Source organism: Anabas testudineus, chromosome 5 (assembly GCF_900324465.2).
Source record: "Anabas testudineus chromosome 5, fAnaTes1.2, whole genome shotgun sequence".
In the NCBI taxonomy this organism is placed as follows: domain Eukaryota; kingdom Metazoa; phylum Chordata; class Actinopteri; order Anabantiformes; family Anabantidae; genus Anabas; species Anabas testudineus.
The window spans coordinates 981,348-1,001,062 of record NC_046614.1 but is presented as its reverse complement, the minus strand read 5'-3'; the positions used below and the strand labels follow the sequence as shown (position 1 = coordinate 1,001,062).

Sequence of the window (19,715 nt, the reverse complement as noted above, 5' to 3'; positions counted from 1 at the left end):
TTTTATCTTCCTTCCAGTGACTGAAATTGCTGTATACATTATAAATCAATTCATCTAGCAAAAACATACCCTAACATTATAAAATATGAATTTCCCAGTTCAAGTCCAGTGTCTTCAAAAGCATACTAAAGAAAAAAGACATCTTTTAAAACCAGTAGTGAAATGTCACTAATAATACATATTCAAGAAATATCATGAGGTTCTTCTCTAATAAAAACTGACATCAACCAACTAGAGGAAAAGCCTACCGAGGTGCACAAGAAAAAGACATTCTCTTGATGGCACATAGGGGATATAAAATAGGGCTGATTATGTACTTTTGAGAGCATTTAGATATAAGCATTCTACTTACATATTCTTCTTCACCTTTTCATCATCACTTAGGCAGTGTGATCACATTTAATCAGAAGTTACACTTTATTTTACAGTCTGCGTATGTGTACTGTATTCTCAGCATTCACAATAAAATGTGTTCAGATATTTACCCCGGGGTAAAAATATTATTGCACCAATTAGTGATTATGTTAATACCAAAAATAAAGTTCACTACATGAAATAACCATGTATCATTTTAGTCATAAATAACAACATACAAATAACAAATATTTGGGGGTGACAGGTTGCTTTAGAAGTCATTTCCTAAATTAAATTCAAATTCTAATTTTTAAAACTGGTTTAGCCTTAAAGCTGCAGAATGTAATTTTCTGTGTTAGAGACAGGCTCCTTAACTTATTTTAATGTGAAGAGATGTTGTCAAAGCCTTATTTGACACAGGTTCAGAAAACAGAACTGGCAATAGTGCAGAGATATTTCCTTCAAAATGTTTTTTTTTAATGAGGCGTCCTTTTCTTAGCAAGTCGGACAAAGTCAAACCTATATTGCTGTGAAAGGCCACCTTGCATGTTTTTATGAGACACCACAGATTTTTGGATGTATACTTTGGACACTCCGTGTGGACTGATTAAAGTGTCTTGCTATAGATGGTTAGATTCCCAAAAGTTGTCTATTGTTGCTATAATCAGCCAAAGCCGGATGTTCAGTTAAACACTAGCAGGAGGCCTTGACCAGTTGTAAACCAGGTGTAATGTAATACATTTAAGCAGACATATGAAACTGTGCTAGTTTTCATTTACAAACGTATTTTCAATGTAATACTGTTTTTCTTAGCTAATTTGCCTGCTTTCCACCAAGCTTAAACAATGGGTAATAAAATAGAAGCTATAATTAGCAACTGGTTATCAGTTAATCTACCAAATGCACAGAGACCAAATGGTAACTTATGTTAATTTTGGACATTAGTACATTTTAAAATACTTTTAAATACATTTCCAGTATATGGGATCCTCTAATAAAAAAAAGTTCTAAGCCAAAAGAAAAATAAAAGTATATTGTAATATAATTGATATATATAAAGAATCTGAAATAGATTTTAATCAAATATATTTGATCTAGAAACCAATAGCAACCTCACCTGACATTCTTGATCAGTAAACCATGCAGGTAGTAAGTAACCTTCAATCTTCAGTTAAAGTTAATTTGCTACTATTCCAAAATGTCAGAAAGAAACGTTCACACTGACAAATATATTTGCTCTACATTTAAATCTGATTTAAATAGCAATGGATTTGGAATGCATTTAAATTATGACATAAACCAAGAAAACTCCAAAGATACTGAAAATGGATGAGATGTTATAACAATTTTTGTTGGCCGAATTAAACTGTATGTATATCTAGACACATATAATATGTAATGTAAATATATGCAGGTTTTTTCACACTGAAAAATGGGAATAAATTACTATACTTTTCTTCCAATGTTCAATATTTATGTAATATTTATATCTCTTTAACAGACTAGTATTGTGACACAAGTTGTGGCTGTGAAGAGTTTTGAACTCTTTTGAACAAAGCCTCTGCACATAGAGAGATTGTAGAATAAAGTGCACTCTAACTGAATCATATAGATCTTCCAAGTACATTAGTTGTGCGGCACGCAGCTTCAAACTGGACAGAAGGCTCTAGGGCTCTCCTGGGGTCATTCATCAAGGTTGGACGGCGGAGAAATGTGCCTGTTGTTGGTATTAATAGCCTGGGGTGAAATAGGTCTTCTCCGCTGCGGAGACGATCTGGAAATTCGGGTGAGCCCTATCTCACTTGTCTCCACTTCTTCAGACTCGAGCGTCATTCTGGGCCTCATTCTCTTCAAGTGTTCACTGCAGGAGTGTCAGCAGATCATTTGAAACCCCCACCCCCAGACCCACCCCACCCACTACATCACTCCATGTATTCTTGCTATTGCCCGGTTCAGTAAATCATATTACTCTGATAAATTCATGATTGATAAATTATCTTCTCCTTGTAGACAATAAAATTAAAATAATTTGTGGTAATTAAGGCAGTCTTTCCATTTATAAACAAGACATTGAAACTCAGAAAATGTAGTCAAATAGGAGGAAAAAAATGAAAGGTCGCACCTGTCCCAAAGAAGTCACTTGCTCTATAGCTAAAACCTTTCATGTTTTGATCTTCTATCTCTTGAAGAGAAAGTCTCGTAAAGTTCTTCGACATCTTCTTCTCCCATTTATCTGCTCATCTCATTCCCATGGAGTTCCTCCTGACCTTACAATAGCCTCAGTTTCTAGATTTCAGCAACCTCAGAAGAAACCTCAGTGGTGGAGTTATACGTGCACCGACGGCACGCTCTTGTTGAGGACCTGCGCCCTCATTAGCTGGACACTGGTCATGATCTTCTTCTGGTGGCCCATGAGTGTCACCCCAAGCCTCTGGATGTCCCTAAATCACAGACACACATACAAAAACAGAATGAAAAGCTATACACACTGCCTTTAAAGCTATTTCAGACTCTCATTAGAGGTCTCTTTATTTGTCCACTTAGTCCTGAACTATCTGCATCTTCAACCAAGAATGATCTGTTCACCCTTCAAATCTCTATATACAACTGCAAGACTGCTGCAAGACTATCAAAGTCATTTACTTTATTATAAGGGAGATGTGGTCAGTGTGATGTGAGTGAGTGCGCTCAGTGAAAGACACTGTGGAAGTGGTGATTAATGAAGCAAATGAGCAGTGCAGAAACATCACAGCAATGAAACTTACATTTCTGCCTCTTTGCCCAGATTTACATGGAGCAGTTTTACAATGATCCAAGTTTGCTGAAGCTAAAACTTACTTCAATGTGTCAATCAAATAGCTTAAGCCCTGAGTGCAGTGAATCCCTGCTCTGTAGGGTGTTTAATCTACATACATCAACTCATGGAGCAGAGCAGCTAACTGCTGCCTATAACTAACAGCTTACCATCACTTCTGAGCTGTCAGTGCTTACCCTTGGTTCATGCTTATGACGTGTCCCAGAGTGTGGTACCCGCCTGCTGCAAAGTGGTCTTTGTAGCGGCCCATCTTTATGGTGTCCAGCCAGTCATCTACTGAGTTACAGCTGCTGAAGTCAGGGATAGTTCTCTCCATCAGCGGAGGACTGCTTAAACTGCGGCCGAGAGAAGGAGAAAGATGGTCAGAGATATCCAGAGAGAGGGAGAAAGATGAATGGGAAGACAAAAAGATTAGTTGGAGGGAGAGAGAAAATGAGAAAAGAGTCAAAAAGTGAGCAAGAGGGAGAGCGACTGGGGGAAAAGGGGCTTTGAAATGCGCTAGTAACTGAGGCAGGAAATCAATAGCACTTAAAATGATAGAGACGAAGTGGTGGCTGTGGATTCAGAATAGCTGCTTTGGGTAGATTAATACAGGGGAGAAATCCTTAACACTCCTGCTTCTCCTGTGCATCTTCCTCTACCTTCCATTTCCCTCCCCTCATACACACACACAAACACACACATGCACACACACACACACACACACACAGTCACAGATGCACAGTGCCATGCACCACTGACTCCGTTGGACCTAGGATCTAAACTGAGCAATTTGCAGAGGTCCAGCTTTTGTCCTGGTGTCCTCTTAAACCTGCTCCCACTTTCACCATGGATCAATGTCAATATCACAGCAAGGCTTTTACTTAACACACAGCGCGTCTATCAAACAACAGCGTATTGGAAAATGAATGCAACCGCTTGCTTCATCTGCCAGATAACTTTGAGGGAAACTTTAGGCTGCAACTTTATCCCACTGCGCTCGTGTTTGATTGCAGCAGGATGAAATTGGATTTACTTTGCCTCCCACACCAGGACAGTTACTTAGTAGCTCAACAGTTTGTCACCATATATTGTCGTGGAGATCATTTTTCAGCCCCTTGCAGACTGTGCCTTGCTTTGATTTGCAGCTTAATCCCCTAATCACGTGAACCAATATTTGACCAAATGTTGGCGAACTGTCTGGCCAAATTAAATCAATAGACTCCTGGGCATGTGTCACAATGCACCCATGTAGCTTACCTTTAAATATGGATCCATTCAGAGGCCCACCCACCTGCAGAGAGTGTCCATAGACTTCAGGTTCTCTGGGTTGCGGATTAGCTTGTCAAGAACGGTGACTATCTGGCAAAAGCGTGGCCTCTCGTTGCGATCCTTCTGCCAGCAGTCCAGCATGAGTGTGTGTAGAGCAGCAGGGCAGCCCATAGGAGCAGGAAGCCTGTAGCCTTCTTCCACAGATTTGATCACCTGCACACATACAGCAAAATATGGACAACTGTGACTGCTATAAAAATACACTACAGATTAGTTATGGTCAACAAACCACGCTCACATCTCTGTTGGTAAGGTTCCAGTATGGACGCTCTCCATAGGACATCACCTCCCACATGACCACGCCGTAGCTCCACACATCACTGGACGAGGAGAACTTCCTATATGCGATGGCCTCTGGGGCGGTCCAGCGGATTGGGATTTTCCCACCCTGTCAGGAACATACGGAAGTTCAGAATCTATCAGACTTTAACTTTATTTGCTACACAGATGTAGGAAATAACTTTCTCATTAGTAACTTATCCTATGGAAAAACCACCAAAACGCCTTGTAGCTGAGTTCACAGACCCAGACATGGACATGCAGGGGCACGGGTTCAAACTTAAAAATGTACCATTACAGCAGTCCAGTAAAGAGCTATTTAGGTGTAGAAATAATGTTATTATTTTTAATTGTGTTGCATTTGTTCCCAGAAAATGGCAGATACACATAGTCCAACCACACTACAAACTGAAATGTGACAATGTATAATATTTGCAAGCAAGTGTTTGTTGTGCGAAATGAATAAAATGTTGAAAATTCTGAGCGTTTATATTACTGCAGCAACAGTAATAGGAAGAAAGTGATAAAGGCCCCAGAGGCTTTATTAGCGGTGTGGGGGCACCTTTGATCAACATGGGGAAAAAGCCAGCTACAGTAAGTACTCACTTAACTACAACTGCTCCAGTACAGGCGGAGGTATTCAGAAACTCACTCATTTCAAAATTGAGTTGTGTATTTCTACAATTGTCCTCTAAATGCAATGGAGAAAGAAGTATTCACATATGTGTAGATAAAAGCGGCTTTACTATACCACAATGTAAAAATACTAAATTAGATGTAGTTACTATTACCAGCAAAATGCAAAAACAATGGTATAAATACTCATATAGCCTTTCTAGCACCTACTCTTATTATGCAGAGTGTGTTGTATTGTAACCATATTATTAACATTGTTTTAACATCTACTTTGTGTAAAACGTTCATATACTGCAATCAAAAGTAAATGTAATGAAACAGGTAAAATGATAGCATCGAATGTACAAGATAAATCAAGTACTCACTAAAAATATACAAAGTACTGTACTAGATGTACTTCATTAGGCTACTTTATCTCCTGCTGAGTAAATGTTAATGAAATCAGAAAGTTAAATGACATTAATGACTACACAGTGCCTGTATGGATGTGAAATCAGGACAAGAATAGACTTGCAAGTGTTTGCAAGTATGTGGACTACTTACATTATTCTTGATATAAAACTGACACTTAATTAGGTTGACAAATGGATGCATCACTCCTTTAACAAACAAACTGCTCCCGTGTGGGTGACTTTAAACATTTGAAGGTTACTTTCAAAATTCCTCTCATAACATACACTTGATGTCCTGCTGAACATTAAAAAATGCAGTGGAACTTGCTAACCTTAACCCATATGATGTCAACATTTTCAGGTTCTTCAATGTGACTTTGATTTCATACAATAAGCAGCTTTATTCACTTTTGGGAACTGTATTAATCTTCAGCCACTATCAGTGATTAATTCGAGCTGTGCTGTAATGACATTATATTGTCTGTCTAATATCGCAATCTACGATCCTTTCCCCTTCAGAATGTCTCTGAGTGATGCTGCACATAATCACCTTGCTTGTTGTAATCTGATGGCTGTGCTTTAACAGACAAGTATGACAAACTCTGATTTCCATCTGTGTGCCAGGAGCTGATAGCATCAGAATCTGGAAGGAGCAGCCTGTACATTTTTATTTTTATGTTAAGACTTATTGTATTTGTTCCCATTAAACTGCAGCTTTAATATCGGACTGTTCTCTGCTGGAGCAGTTAAAAATGGTTTTACTTTGCTCTCGCTTTCACATGGCTTTGACTGTATTTATGTTGCATTTGTATAGCTGCATCTGTCTCTAACCTTTATGTCTGTCTTGATATGACTTTCTTGGCCAGATCTCAGTGGGAATATAAGATATATCTTGTGTGACAGTGTGTATTTGCCCAAACAAAATGATCTGATAACTGTATTTTTGTGTTTTTTTAGGATCCTCTCATGTGCAATTTCTTGTGGTAATCTTTAGGGTTTATATTTTATTCTGGGGCTCCACTGATACAAGATTATATCATATCCCACTCTGTTATGAGCTTCTCAGCGTGTGCAAGTGTTCCTGTTGGCCAATCTACACCCAGTTGTTTTTGGGTAAAGTAAACAAACAACTAGTGGCATTGTGAGTTTTTACTAGTGATGCACAAATCAGATTAGTTATTACTAATATTGGCTCTATATTGAATTCTGTATGTTGGTCATTAACATCACGACTCGATTTTTTAGTTCTCTTTGCTATTTGGGCTTATTGAAACCTGATAAGTCTAGAAAGTTTCAGGAAGTTTCAGGAAGACATCATATGCCTTCAACAACAAATTATAACACATTCAAAACATTTTGCATTAAAAACTAGCCATGCTCTTTTCTTTACACACCTATTTGTCAAAGGCTGTGTAACAGTTGTGATCAGCTTGCACGCACAAGAACCCAAATGTGATGTACATGCATGTGTACGCCAGGTCCTAAGAGGTTACAGCTACAGCTTTAAATTTGGCTATTCAATTTAGTTCCAGGAAGACAGAGCAGATGCTCAGAGCATCTTAAGCATATTATTAGTTGCTTTTGTTGCATTCTGGGAAATGTAAAATGAAGGTTTTTGGAGCTTCACCCACACTCTGGGCTATAATAGAGGATATCTCAGCATCTGAGCCTTACAAGTTTGCTATTTCCACTGTCTTTTGTGAGACAGACTGAACTTTTATTTTATGGAACAGTGGATATGTCTGAGTGTGTGTGTGTGTTGCTCCATTAATGCTTGCCTCAATGTGAAAACTCACACTGGTGGTGTATGCAGCGTCGGGGTCGTCCTCCAGTACTCGGGACAGGCCGAAGTCAGACACCTTACACACCAGGTTGCTGTTGACCAGGATGTTTCGAGCAGCCAGGTCTCTGTGGATGTAGCCCAGGTCAGACAGATAGGTCATACCAGCTGCTATGCCGCGCAGCAACCCCACCAGCTGGATGATGGTAAACTGGCCATCGTGTCTCTACAGGAGGGCAGATAAGAAAAGAGAAAGAAAGATCAGGAAGGAAGAGGCGGAGTTTAAACAGCAGATAAAAATTTGATGGTATAGCAGCAAAGGAAGATGAAGAGAGTGATAATGGAAGAGATTTTAATCAAGATAGAGAAGAGAGTAAAGATAAAACATGACAGGGATTTGCTTTTAAGTAATAATCTGCAGTATTTTCATATACGCAAATACTGAAGCTGTTTGACATTGTCGATAGAATACAATGATAGAGCAACCTGTAACACAGCTTATTAGAGAAAACTTCCACATGATGCTATAACCTGCTAAAGTTCTCCTGACAGCAGCACTCCAATACAAAGCAGGATATATGTGTAGCCATTTTTACATTATCACACATGTTGAATTATTCCACAATGGCCTCTGAAAGTTTGTGAACCCTGCATGAATAGGACCTAAAACATAATGAACCAGTTAAAGAAACAAAACTACAACTACAAAGTTGGGATGCTCCAAAAAAAAATCTCCACTACCGCTCAAAAGTTTGATGTCACTTGTAAATTTCTTTGTTTTCCAAAGAAAAGCACATTTTCAATCAATTCACAAACAATTTTATCAATTTCACTAATAACTAAAATTAATAAGATGGTTTTTAAAGAATGAGCTAGATTTTTGCATATAGGCCTATTATTAGTCTGCATCAATCTCCCTAATTCAAATGAATCATTTTATAATACTAATGGAGCAAACAAGGGAGCATGGCAATCTGTAGGTTAGTTTAGTGTCTGAACATCAGCAGTTCCAATAGGTACCAATGGGCTAAAAGAAAGAAGATTCATTAGAGGCCCGTTTGTCTACTGTTGTCTGTATCCCAGACTGGCCAATATAAACAAAACACTGTAGATGGGCAAAAGGCACAGACATTGGACACTAGAAGACTTGAAGAAGGTGTTGTCTACAGATAAGTCCAAGTTTGAGGCCTCTGGATCAAACAGAAGAACATTTGTGAGATGCAGAATAAATGAACAGTTCCTAGAACAGTACTTAAAACTTTGGTTAAATAGGAGATTTGTACAAAGTGGAAGGAATCTTGAGGAAGGAAAGTGATCAAATTGAGAGCTGGAAGGTCTACGACACTGGAATTGCTGCAAAACGTGTTATTTATTTATTTATTTTGATGAAGGCAAAGCTTGAAGAACTGTCATCATTTTCCATCAAAATGATTATTTCAAACTCTGACAATGTCAGCATGTCCTGTTCTTTTCCTATATTTCCCATAAAGACAAATTTCATGTGTGTTTCCTTGGAAAACAATAAAATCTGAAATCTAAGTGATCCCAAACTGAGTGTGTGTGCATCAGAATGTGATGATCTGCAAATTACATAAACCCATATTTTATTCACAGTTGAACATGCTGTAGGAATCATATCAAATGTTGAAAAGAAAGAAAGACAATGTAATTTTAACTTTGAAATGAATGGCAGCAACACATCTCAATAAGGTTGGAACAGGGCATGTTTACCACAGTGTAAACTTCTAGGAAGCGAGGAGAACAGTTGCTGGACATTTATTGTCCCATTCTTGCCTGATTTAAGATTCTAAGTGCTCAACAGCCGTGGGTCCTATTTGCCGTATTCTGTGCCTCAAGATGCTCCATATGTTGCTCGCTCATCACCATTGTGTGGATACAGAAAGGTCTGGACTGTAGGCGGACCAGTTCAGCAGCCGGACTCCTCTACTCTGAAGCTATGCTGTTGCATACTAGATGCAGTGTGTGGTTTAACATTGTCTTGCTAAAATATGCAAGGTCTTCCCTGTAAAAGACCTGATCTGGATATGTCTTTCAGTATTGATGGTGACTTTCCAGATGCGCAAGCTGCTCACTCCATTGGCTCTAATGCACCAAGATACTATTAGAGGTGCAGGTTTCTGACCTTCAGGACTGACAAAAAGCCAGAGGGTCTTTCTCCTCATGAGTCCAGAAAACATGGTGCCCATTGTTTCCAAAAATAGTGTGACAATTCAATTTGTTTGGGCACACAGAGTGTACACAGTTTTCTACTTTGCCACACCATATTGAATGAGCTTTGATTCAGATAAGACTGCAGTTTCCGGATCTGGATGCTGTTAATATGGCTTCTTCTTTGCATGGTAGATCTTTAACTTGCATTTTTGAATGGCACGGTGAACTTTGTTCAGTGATAAGTATATCTGAGCCCTTGCAGTTCCATCTCTCCCCAACTTTACTTCAGAGAGACTCTTGACTCCCTAAGATGTTCTTCCTACACCCAGTTATGTTACTGACCTGTTGCTGCTTATGTTTTTAGCCTACTTGTCCCTGTCCCAGCGATCTTGAGACGTGTTGCTTCCATCATTTTATCACAATTTACTTTATTTTTTCTTCAAACGGTACATTTCCTCTGTTTAAACATTTGGTATGTTTTCTAGAACTAGGGTTATCTATTTATTTATATATGATCCAATATTTGTGTGTAGAAAAAGTATGTGAGCCTCCATGATTATCAATTGATTCAAAGCATACTGTAAGTTACCGACAGGTGTTTCCATCAATGACATGACAATCAGTTGTGAGTCCTGTCTTATATAAAAAGGGAAACTGTACCTTTACTATCAAAGTCTGTTCTTGATAACACAGGTTTGTAGAAGTGTCACAGACTGATCAAATGAAATTTCTGAAGAAATTACAGTAATAAGGGTTCCTGATGGTCACCATTAAAAAGTTATTATGGACTTATCAGTCCATTGTGAAGCAGATTGTGTCTGCTTCACAATGGACCCTGTTCTTCAGGGTAACTCCTGGAAGCCAAAATGCGATGCTTTCCCTTTGCAACTTTCCCTTTGCATTTTCTTTCATCTATGCCAAATGTGTCATTTCAGGTCTTGTGTGGGGAATACTGTCAGTATTATGTAGGAACAGATAAAATTCTAAGGGTTCACAAACTTTCAAGCACCACTGTATTCTCCTCAATGTGCTGAGAAAAAACTCATTTTGGAAACAAGTTGGAAATCCTCTGAATTAATAGAAGCTTAAATCAGAACTTTCTTTAAAGTTGCTGCAAAGTTGATACAACAAACCAGTGTTACCTGCAATGAGCAGGAGTTCATCTCTCAAGAACTGAACTCAAAGAAAAACACAGTGTTGTCCAAACAAACAAAACATCAGTACAAAAGATTGACACATAGAACGTCTACTGGTTAAATACACCAACCCTGAGGAAAGAGTCCAGAGAGCCGTTCTCCATGTACTCTGTGATGATCATCACTGGTTTGCCTGGAGAAACAAACAAAAACAGCAAGTGATGATGCTTTGGTTTTAACCATGCTTGTGGGAGAAGTGGATTGAGATGCCACTTCTGCAGAGACATCCTTGATTCCCAGAGGATAAATGACTGAACTACCTGCTAAAGACTTTCCCATCATCCTCATAAACTAAACCATGCCAGCATACAGTACGTGCAGCCACACTAACCTCTGGAAGCTGATCATATTTGTCACATCATATAATTGTACATCAAAGTTGATGTATTGTAATTATGACAAATATAACAATCTCAGTAGAGATTATTTTACTCTTTTACTTCTCTTTACCTTTTAGAGGGAGGTACTGTAAAGCAAATAAATACAATATAGCTTCATGTAAGAAAATGATAGCTTCATTTTCTTTGCTTTTCCACTGTAAGTGTAGAGATACTATATAGTATATATTATATACTATATAGATCCTATATAGATAGAAGCCTTTCTCCCCTCTCTCTTTTCTGCTTTCAACAGGGTCACCTCAAAAGAACTGTGGATTTTCTTTAACAAAATACAGTAAAAGGCGCCCCAGCTTAGAGATTTACATCAACAGCGCACATCTACGTACATGTAGACAAACCCTGTATATTTTACAGTATGTAGTCCCCCTTTAATCATACTTTATGCTTTTCCTGACAAATGAAGGTTTTATTGATTGGTGAGTATGTAAATATGCAGCTTCCCAAAAAAGTGGAACATTCCAGATGTTCTGTTCTAACAAGCAACCTTAATAAAACATGTACACAGATAATTCATTGGACATACTCTGGGTCACCACTCCCTCCAGACGGATGACGTTGGGATGGTCAAACTGTGCCATGATCGATGCCTCGGCCAAGAAGTCCCTCTTCTGCTTCTCTGTGTATCCTGCTTTCAGAGTCTTCAAGGCAACTGGGATGTCCCTTTTCCCCGGGAGCCTCATACGTCCGTAACAGACCTCCCCAAACTCCCCTGAACACAAGAGGGAAGGCCAAATCAGCACTTTGCAATTATCCACCTTTGCATGTACTGAACATGCGCTGTGCTGAGCTGCACCCCTATGCCCTTGTACATTTAGGTTGTTAATGAAAGAAGTTTGTTTGCTGGGTTGGACTCACTTATAGCATCTTTGCCTACATATATCTGTGTAAACCAGATTTAATTTTCTCACTAATTCCTACCTTCAGAGGAGAAACTTTAAGTGTACTGGCTGTTATTTGTCTCCCACAATTCTACAAATTAAATGTCTTATGTTTGCAGGTGTGGTGTAGCACAGCGTATTGTGGAGCTGACACAGTGTTAGTATTCCCTGGCTGTCTGAGGAGCTTTGATTGACAGCCCCACGCAACGCTCTGATTCCGCTCTGCCATCCTCCTCTCTGCTGCACACCACAGCCTTTACACCGGCCAATGATTTTAAGTTAGCTCAGCCAGCGATTCTCACTCTGCGTGTGTGTTTGTAAGTGTGTGTGTGGCTTTGTGTCTGTGTAAGACAGAGTGAGGGAGAGAGAGACACAAGTTCGTGGTTTTACCTGAACCAATGATTTTCTCTATTTTGATCCTGGAAGCTTCAATTTCTCGGGCAAACTCATGGACCGCCTGGCAGGGGTCCTCGTACGTGTGTGGGTCGATATAGAACCTTGCGTCGGGGAATGACACTAAGATAAACAACATTAGCATTTGGTCACATATCGGAGAATGAGAGCAACATCACATCTGAGCCCCTGTCACCGGGTGTGTGGAGGGAAAACCTGATGAAAGGGAAGAAATGACTCGGAGAAAGGCGCAGACACAGAGAGGGAGAGGATAAACAGCACGCAGGGAATAAGGCCTGGGTGTGCTATGTAATCACTCCGAGCGTGATGAAAATTGTTTGCTCTAAGAATGAACTTTATTACACAGGGATGAAAATGCGACCTCTTCAAGTAATGCGATCTAATCTATTACTGGTAATAATTGAGGAATGGGACAAACATACCGTGACCGTTCTGGTAATGCATCTTCTCCTCATCAGAGTCCTGGAAGGCTTTGCTGTAGCCACAGTGTCTGTACAAACAACATACACGCACACACAAAGGCAGTCATCCAAAAACGCACACACACACACACACACACACACAAACACACATAAACATACAGCTGGATGAACAGGACAAGAGTGAACCTTCTGTACTATCCAACTATGACTTAATAAATCAATAATTGGTAATAAGGAATTATTACTACTGTGATTTCATCATGGACAACCAGTCAACCTGTTCTCCCTGTTTTTTTTCACTGGCTAGAAGAAGGAGAAGGAAAGAGCTCAATGCGCTGTTACATGCAAATGGACAAAATCATGGGCTCAACATTTAGAAAAAAGAAATAAAATTTGATGAGAAACACAACCAGATATGAAACGCGCCACAGAGAAAACAACATCAGAATGGTTCTTGGGGAGCAACTAAACATAGGCTGTGTCTGAAATCACTCATCCTATTTACTATATTGTGCACTACAGAATATAGTGGTGAATATTGAGTCTGTAAACCTGTCCGCTACATAGTGCTGTCAAAGGTACTTTTCCCTTCCACAGTGGAAAAGAAAAAGTAGTGTACAGTACACTGCTTCCCATTTTAGAGATAAACAGTTAGCGATGGCACAATGTGACAATGATTAGCAAACGTCTGAAGTTTCAATTTGCTGCTCGCTATTGAGCAGACCTCTTAATGCATTTATGGGTATGTTGGTGGGATATGTTGTGGATTTTATTTTATTCACAAATAAAACCTTCATACCCCTCTCTTACAGCTGATTTATGATACAGGAAAAGTTGTTAAATTTGAAAAAACATTGATTTGATTAGATATAGATATAGATATAGATATAGATATATATAGATATATATAGATATAGATATAGATATAGATATATCTATATCTATATCTATATATATATATATATCTATATATATAGATATATATAGATATAGATATAGATTTAGATTTAGATATAGATATAGATATAGATATATATAGAGAGCAGAGATATAAGATTCCCAATTGCTGCTAGTATTTGACAGAAACCTCTTTTAATGCAATATATCTACTCTATAATCTATATCTTATCTATATCTATATCTATATCTATATCTATATATATGTGCAGTCTGTTTCAGTTCTGTCTAAATCTTCTACCTCGACTTATTTTAACACTATCAAATTCAGTGAGTGGCATATTGTAAGAGAACTTTTTATCTGTGAAATAATATACCTGAGTGCTTGTTACTGCCATTTCCTTCATTAGAGCATCTAAACCAGCACAAAAGCCTGTTTTCTTTTACATCAACTGCTCAGTACAAGACAGAGGCCTGATCCACTATGACGACAGGGCACTGATGGGGCATCTTATATGTTTTATACGTCATCATATACGTCTTTGTTGCAAACTCTTACGTTTGCTGGTGGCACTAAAAAGTGATGGACATAGAGGCAATTAAGCTATTGAAGTTGACTTTGTTGGAAAATTAGCTAAAATGTTTTCTGTTCTATTATTAAGTTTTCTTATACATGTTTAATTTAATAATGGCATACAGTACATGACATTTGTTTTGAATCTAATAATTACTATTTCAATCACATACTTCACATTCTGCTGGATAATGTAGTGGGATCCATATTAATGTTACACCAAGAATGTCACACCAGCAGTTAAGTCTGATCATCTTACTGTATTGTGTATTACTGAACTGATTCTGAAAAATAACCTAAACTACATTTATCAAATGAAGAAATGTTGTGAAGTTGAAGTATGAAGTAGCAGAAAATACAAATACTCAAATAAAGTAGAAATATCTAGTAACCATTGTTATTAATCTTCATTTATGTACTAATACGCTAAAACACTCTCACTGTCTGTTTCAAAATCAGATCTGAAGGGTGTTTTTTATTTGTCTGTATATTATTATCCTGTTCACACTGACAGTCCTTCAATTACCACAGACAGAAAGCTAGTGCTAACAATAAAGTAAAAACCAAAAGCTTTATGTGACAGAAGAACTGCTAAAAACCAAACTACCATATTTTTCTGGCAAACATTTTGATAAAGTGATGAGCTGGAGACATTAAAACCATCTATGCACCATCTAGAGTGATGGCAGTAGCACTGGCATTAGCCAAAGTACTGACCTAGGTATTCATAAAGATTAAAATCTCATTTAGTCAGTATACTGTAACAGGGCAGCATTTGAAGTGATCGACCTTTCATTTAGCTTTCAGCTTTACCTCCTGTGTAAACAGTCAAACTGTCCCTGGTTCTTTCTCTCCTGAGGACATTTTCTCATCAGTTGAACAGCAGGTAAACCAGAGGTTCATCTGTGCACTTCTTAGGAACCTTTTAAATTTTATCATCTAACGTTAAAGATTTCTTTAAAATCCTCCATCTCAGTGGCATTAAACACACTAGACTTTGCTGTCACGACAACATGATTTTGCCTGGATAACAACATTAAATATTCCAAATTTTTCTCCTCAAGTAGAAATGAAAAACTTAACATGTCTTGAGTGATGAATTAATTAAGTGCAATCAAATTAATTATTCGGTGCAGAATTAAAAAAGATGTAAGTTGAAGACATCAAAAGAGAGGAAATTGGGGGGCTGATGGGATAAGTGAGAATGTTTGGCTTGCAAGTTACTGGACATGAATCAACATACATAATTAAATCCACTATGAGGTGAAAATTACAAGTTCAGGAAAAACAAGAGTGAGAAGACAGAGAGGGTTGAGCAAATGAGAGTCGCTAAAGTTTTCAGAACTGCTCTTCATTAATTTACCTTATTACTGATGGAAAAGGTTACTTTCACTTTACATTATGTGGCATAAGCAGGGAGGAGTACAGGGTTTTTATCACAAGCAACAATACACAAAGAGAGGCACGGTAGAGTAGTGTAAGAAAGTGTTCCACACACAGCAGCGATGGGTAGTGTGGTAAAGTGTAGCCTTGCCGTTTCCTGCAGATGATGATGGCCAGAAAGGTCACCAGGCCGGACACCAGGGCCATGCAGATCCAGATAATGGTCATAGTGTTGTAGCGCATGGGAGCTGCGAACACAAACACAAACTGTGTTAGCTGAGGAAACTGACAGCTGAAAGGTTGAAATTTCCACTAACACACCCACACACACACTGGGAAAGACAGGCGGCAGGTACAGTCGAGCGTTCTCGGTTAAACAAGAACTTGGAGCTTCATTAAATAGCTCAGCATTTTCTAATTACCTCCTGTCTGCATTTAGAAAGTTTGCCCATGTCATTACAGGCAGGAAATATTGAGCTAATGTTGTCCCAGACTTACAGGCAAATAAGCCTCCACTTTCTAATACTCTATTATAACCATACAGATAGTATGATGTGCTGTATGACAGCAAGACAGGAAACGTAGTGTTTTCACATTGATAAACACACTGTCAAACATAACTTTGTACACCTAAAACTATTACAGTGCCCAAGAGGTCCAGCACTGCAAAGACCTGGTTTCACTTGCTCCAAGTTTCCTCCAGCGTGAGGAGGTATTTTAAGAAACTCAAAATCTAAAACACGGACTAGATTTGCTCAATATTTGGCCTAAGAGCCAACTCATACTTTAGCCTAACGGGAGCGACGACAGATACTACAGTACTATTGGGATGCGTATACTTCTAAACATGATGGCAACAACAGTAGCAACAGCATGAAAAAACAGCTTTGTTTGTTAGATTTGACTGAACAACATATACAAGTCAAACAAATCAACTGAAATAAAAAAAAAAAAGTTAAATTAGCCTTCACATCTCCTGTATGACATCCTGCCACCATCACTGGCATGTCACTAATTTTATCAATGACTGACCTTTAGTTCTGGTGTTCAAAACAGTTGCCTAACAAACAAATAACTAACAAAGATGCCAAATGATCAGAATTTTGTTTGCAGGGCCAAGAATAGTGGGTTTCAGAGCAAGAACCCATCTAGCCATTGTCTTAACCACATGTCTAAAGAGAAACAGCTGTTACTGGGAGAGAAGTGGGCTTCACAATGGACAGGACGCCAGTCTATCACAGTTACACAATGTATCGACAACCATTCACACCTCTGGACAACTTAGATGTCTCTGGACAGTGAGAGAAAGCTGCCAAAGAAGCAACACAGTTACAGTTCTCATGCTTCTCATGCACAGACACACTGATGACGCCAGAGATACAGCCCTTCATGTAGAAAAGCAAGAAGGAAGTGTGTGGAAGGTGGGTGAGTATCTATCTTCCATAAAGAAAAGTTCATTTTATCACAGCTAAAATAAACTTACACCCAGCAAAACTGCACAGCTAGCGTGAGGTGATTCGCATTCTAGTTCCTCCTGGCCACATGCCATGTGTCCTTGGATATGACACTGAAAAAGTGGTAATATCATGTACAAGCAGCTGGCTAACAACAATTTCCCATGGGGGTCCATAATGATAATAATAATAAAGAAGTGGTGTTAACATTGTGGCTGATTGGCATAAATGTGTACCGTACATATTTTAGGAAAGAAATGTAAATGGCAATATGTGAAAACAGTATGGCACTGAATGTAGTCCAAGATTTTGAAGAATCAGCACTGTGCAGTGTGGCAGCAGGGACAAACTTACAAGGTGTTGTAAGTTGTCTCAAATCTGCATATGTCTTAAACAGACATGACAAATATTGAGTTAGGTGCTCGAGCAACTGCTTGTGTCAGCTGAAAGTGACGGGGTGATGGGGCAGATACTGACTAGCTGCTGATATTATATTGTCCCTGCTTCCACACAATTCAGTGGGAGCGTGAACACTAACATGAAACAACACAGCAATTCAGTGTGATTATCAGGCTGCACTCAAAGCAGGTTGTTGTTCTGTGTCCCACAGGCCTGGGTACAACACAGCACTGAGGAAACACAGCGCTGTTTGCAACAGAAGTAACACACCCAACTCTGTCTGGGAAAAAGTCCACTCAGTGTGTTTTTCATAAACTTTGGGACTTATTGATTACTCAGCATGAGGCCTAGTGGGATGTGTGCAGTCCTCTTGTTTTCAGAGTCTGAAAATGAATCAGTATCAAGAGGAGGAAGAGTCAGGGGCCCAGTGAGCAGCAGAACGAAGGGAGACTGTTAGTAGTGAATCAGCACTGGGACACCAACCAGGCAGGAGGCTGCAGACCTGGAGCCTGCTCTGCACATTATCTGACAAAACTCCTATTAGGAAAGAAAAATATTCTAATAAAAGGTTTTTATAGTAACTTTCACTGTTGTACTTGCCTCAGGTGGGCAGACTCATGAAGACGTCTAAGCACTGTGTGCAGCTGTTTGAAGCTGGGATAGGCTGCAGTTCTGCTGACAGGGGTGACCCTCTAACAAAGCGTAGATCAATGAAATGGAGGGATGGACTGAGGCAGTTATCGGCCTTGCTGACACCCAAACCTCTTTAACCCTGGACCATGCTGTGCAGTCTGGCCTGGCTTTGAGACGTTTTCTGTGCCAAGTCTTTTAATAAAACAAACTGTTTCTCTGGTGGACCCATTTTCACTGTGTTAAACATCACACAACCATTCCTGTGGCTCAGGGCATGCAGGAGGATTGGAGAAATGATTCAGTGTTACCATCTTTCTGTTTTTCTGTTTCTTACAGCAGACATACATACAAACCTGCTTTCCCAGTCTGAATCTCCACATTCTGGCTGAAACGTCCGCAGCCGGCGGATGTTCTGGCTCGGACCTGGAAGATATACTTGGTGCCCGGCTTCAACCCTGACACTCGGGCGCTGGTGTTCTTAGACTTCAGAGTGGAGTAACTTAGCTCTTCATGATCCTTTAAGACAAATAGCCACATTTAAACTTAGGTTTTCAGGAAACGGACACGCCATTCAGCTTATAAGCTCACTGTTTGTCACCCTGAAAACAAGCAATGCTATTCTACATCGACACGTTGCAGATATTATTTCAAAAACAGGATATTTCTAAGCTGTTCTTAACAGTGTTTTAATCTTTTTTAAATGTTTTAAACTCATGGAGGTCGATTTGCCCAAGCCTATTGTTATTATAAACAAATCTGACTTTATCTACCAGTCAGATGTAATTGGCAGGTAATTACCTCAGATATCTTTTGATCTTCTTCTGCCAGACAGAAAAATGACAAGTCCTTTGAAAAATGTTTGTCTCATTTTTGTTTCCTTTCAAATCCCTGCACATTGTCGAACTTATTATGCTTACCTACCTTTTTTTATGTACATATGCATGCATTTGATGTTTTGAATGACTGTGCTCTCTTTTTGGAAGGCTTGATTAGCAATTAAATTCATCATTATCATCATCATCCTCGTGGCTACAACCCACAGCAGCCTCCCAGAGCAACTTCACAAAGTTAATTCAGAGATACTTTGCAAATGCGGAGATAAAAAAGGAGGTAATAACAGGAGGTGCAAGGTGCATCCAAACAGCACAATGAGTAAATCATTCATGTGTCCTTAGAAAGTATAAGAGCCTAATTACAGTTTGAAGAAGTGCTGGGTGCAGAAATAACAGCCTTTTTTGTCTTCATTATCACCCTCAGCTAGTGTGCTGTAGCAGCAGACGCCACCCTTGCTATGACTCATTGTTTAATACAGTCCTACAGAAAAC

General features: G+C 39.0%; 1 protein-coding gene across 2 annotated transcripts in view; it reads right to left on the bottom strand.

The window, feature by feature from the left end:
* Positions 1 to 2,301: 2,301 nt before the first annotated feature.
* epha8 (eph receptor A8) overlaps positions 2,302 to 19,715 on the bottom strand; it is a 94,924-nt gene continuing 77,510 nt past the window's right edge. Inside the window, exons 10-21 of one of the 2 annotated variants that reach the window (XM_026344592.1) lie at positions 18,744 to 18,906; positions 16,020 to 16,152; positions 13,051 to 13,118; positions 12,605 to 12,730; positions 11,860 to 12,045; positions 11,007 to 11,068; positions 7,566 to 7,793; positions 4,719 to 4,868; positions 4,443 to 4,633; positions 3,981 to 3,983; positions 3,346 to 3,504; positions 2,302 to 2,795 (exon numbers count right to left, since the gene is read on the bottom strand). In XM_026344592.1, coding sequence (XP_026200377.1) covers positions 2,681 to 2,795; positions 3,346 to 3,504; positions 3,981 to 3,983; positions 4,443 to 4,633; positions 4,719 to 4,868; positions 7,566 to 7,793; positions 11,007 to 11,068; positions 11,860 to 12,045; positions 12,605 to 12,730; positions 13,051 to 13,118; positions 16,020 to 16,152; positions 18,744 to 18,906 — 1,584 coding nt within the window. In that variant the 3' untranslated portion in view covers positions 2,302 to 2,680. The remainder of the gene's footprint in view (positions 2,796 to 3,345; positions 3,505 to 3,980; positions 3,984 to 4,442; positions 4,634 to 4,718; positions 4,869 to 7,565; positions 7,794 to 11,006; positions 11,069 to 11,859; positions 12,046 to 12,604; positions 12,731 to 13,050; positions 13,119 to 16,019; positions 16,153 to 18,743; positions 18,907 to 19,715) is intronic. The other variant, XM_026344591.1, reaches the window with a different exon arrangement.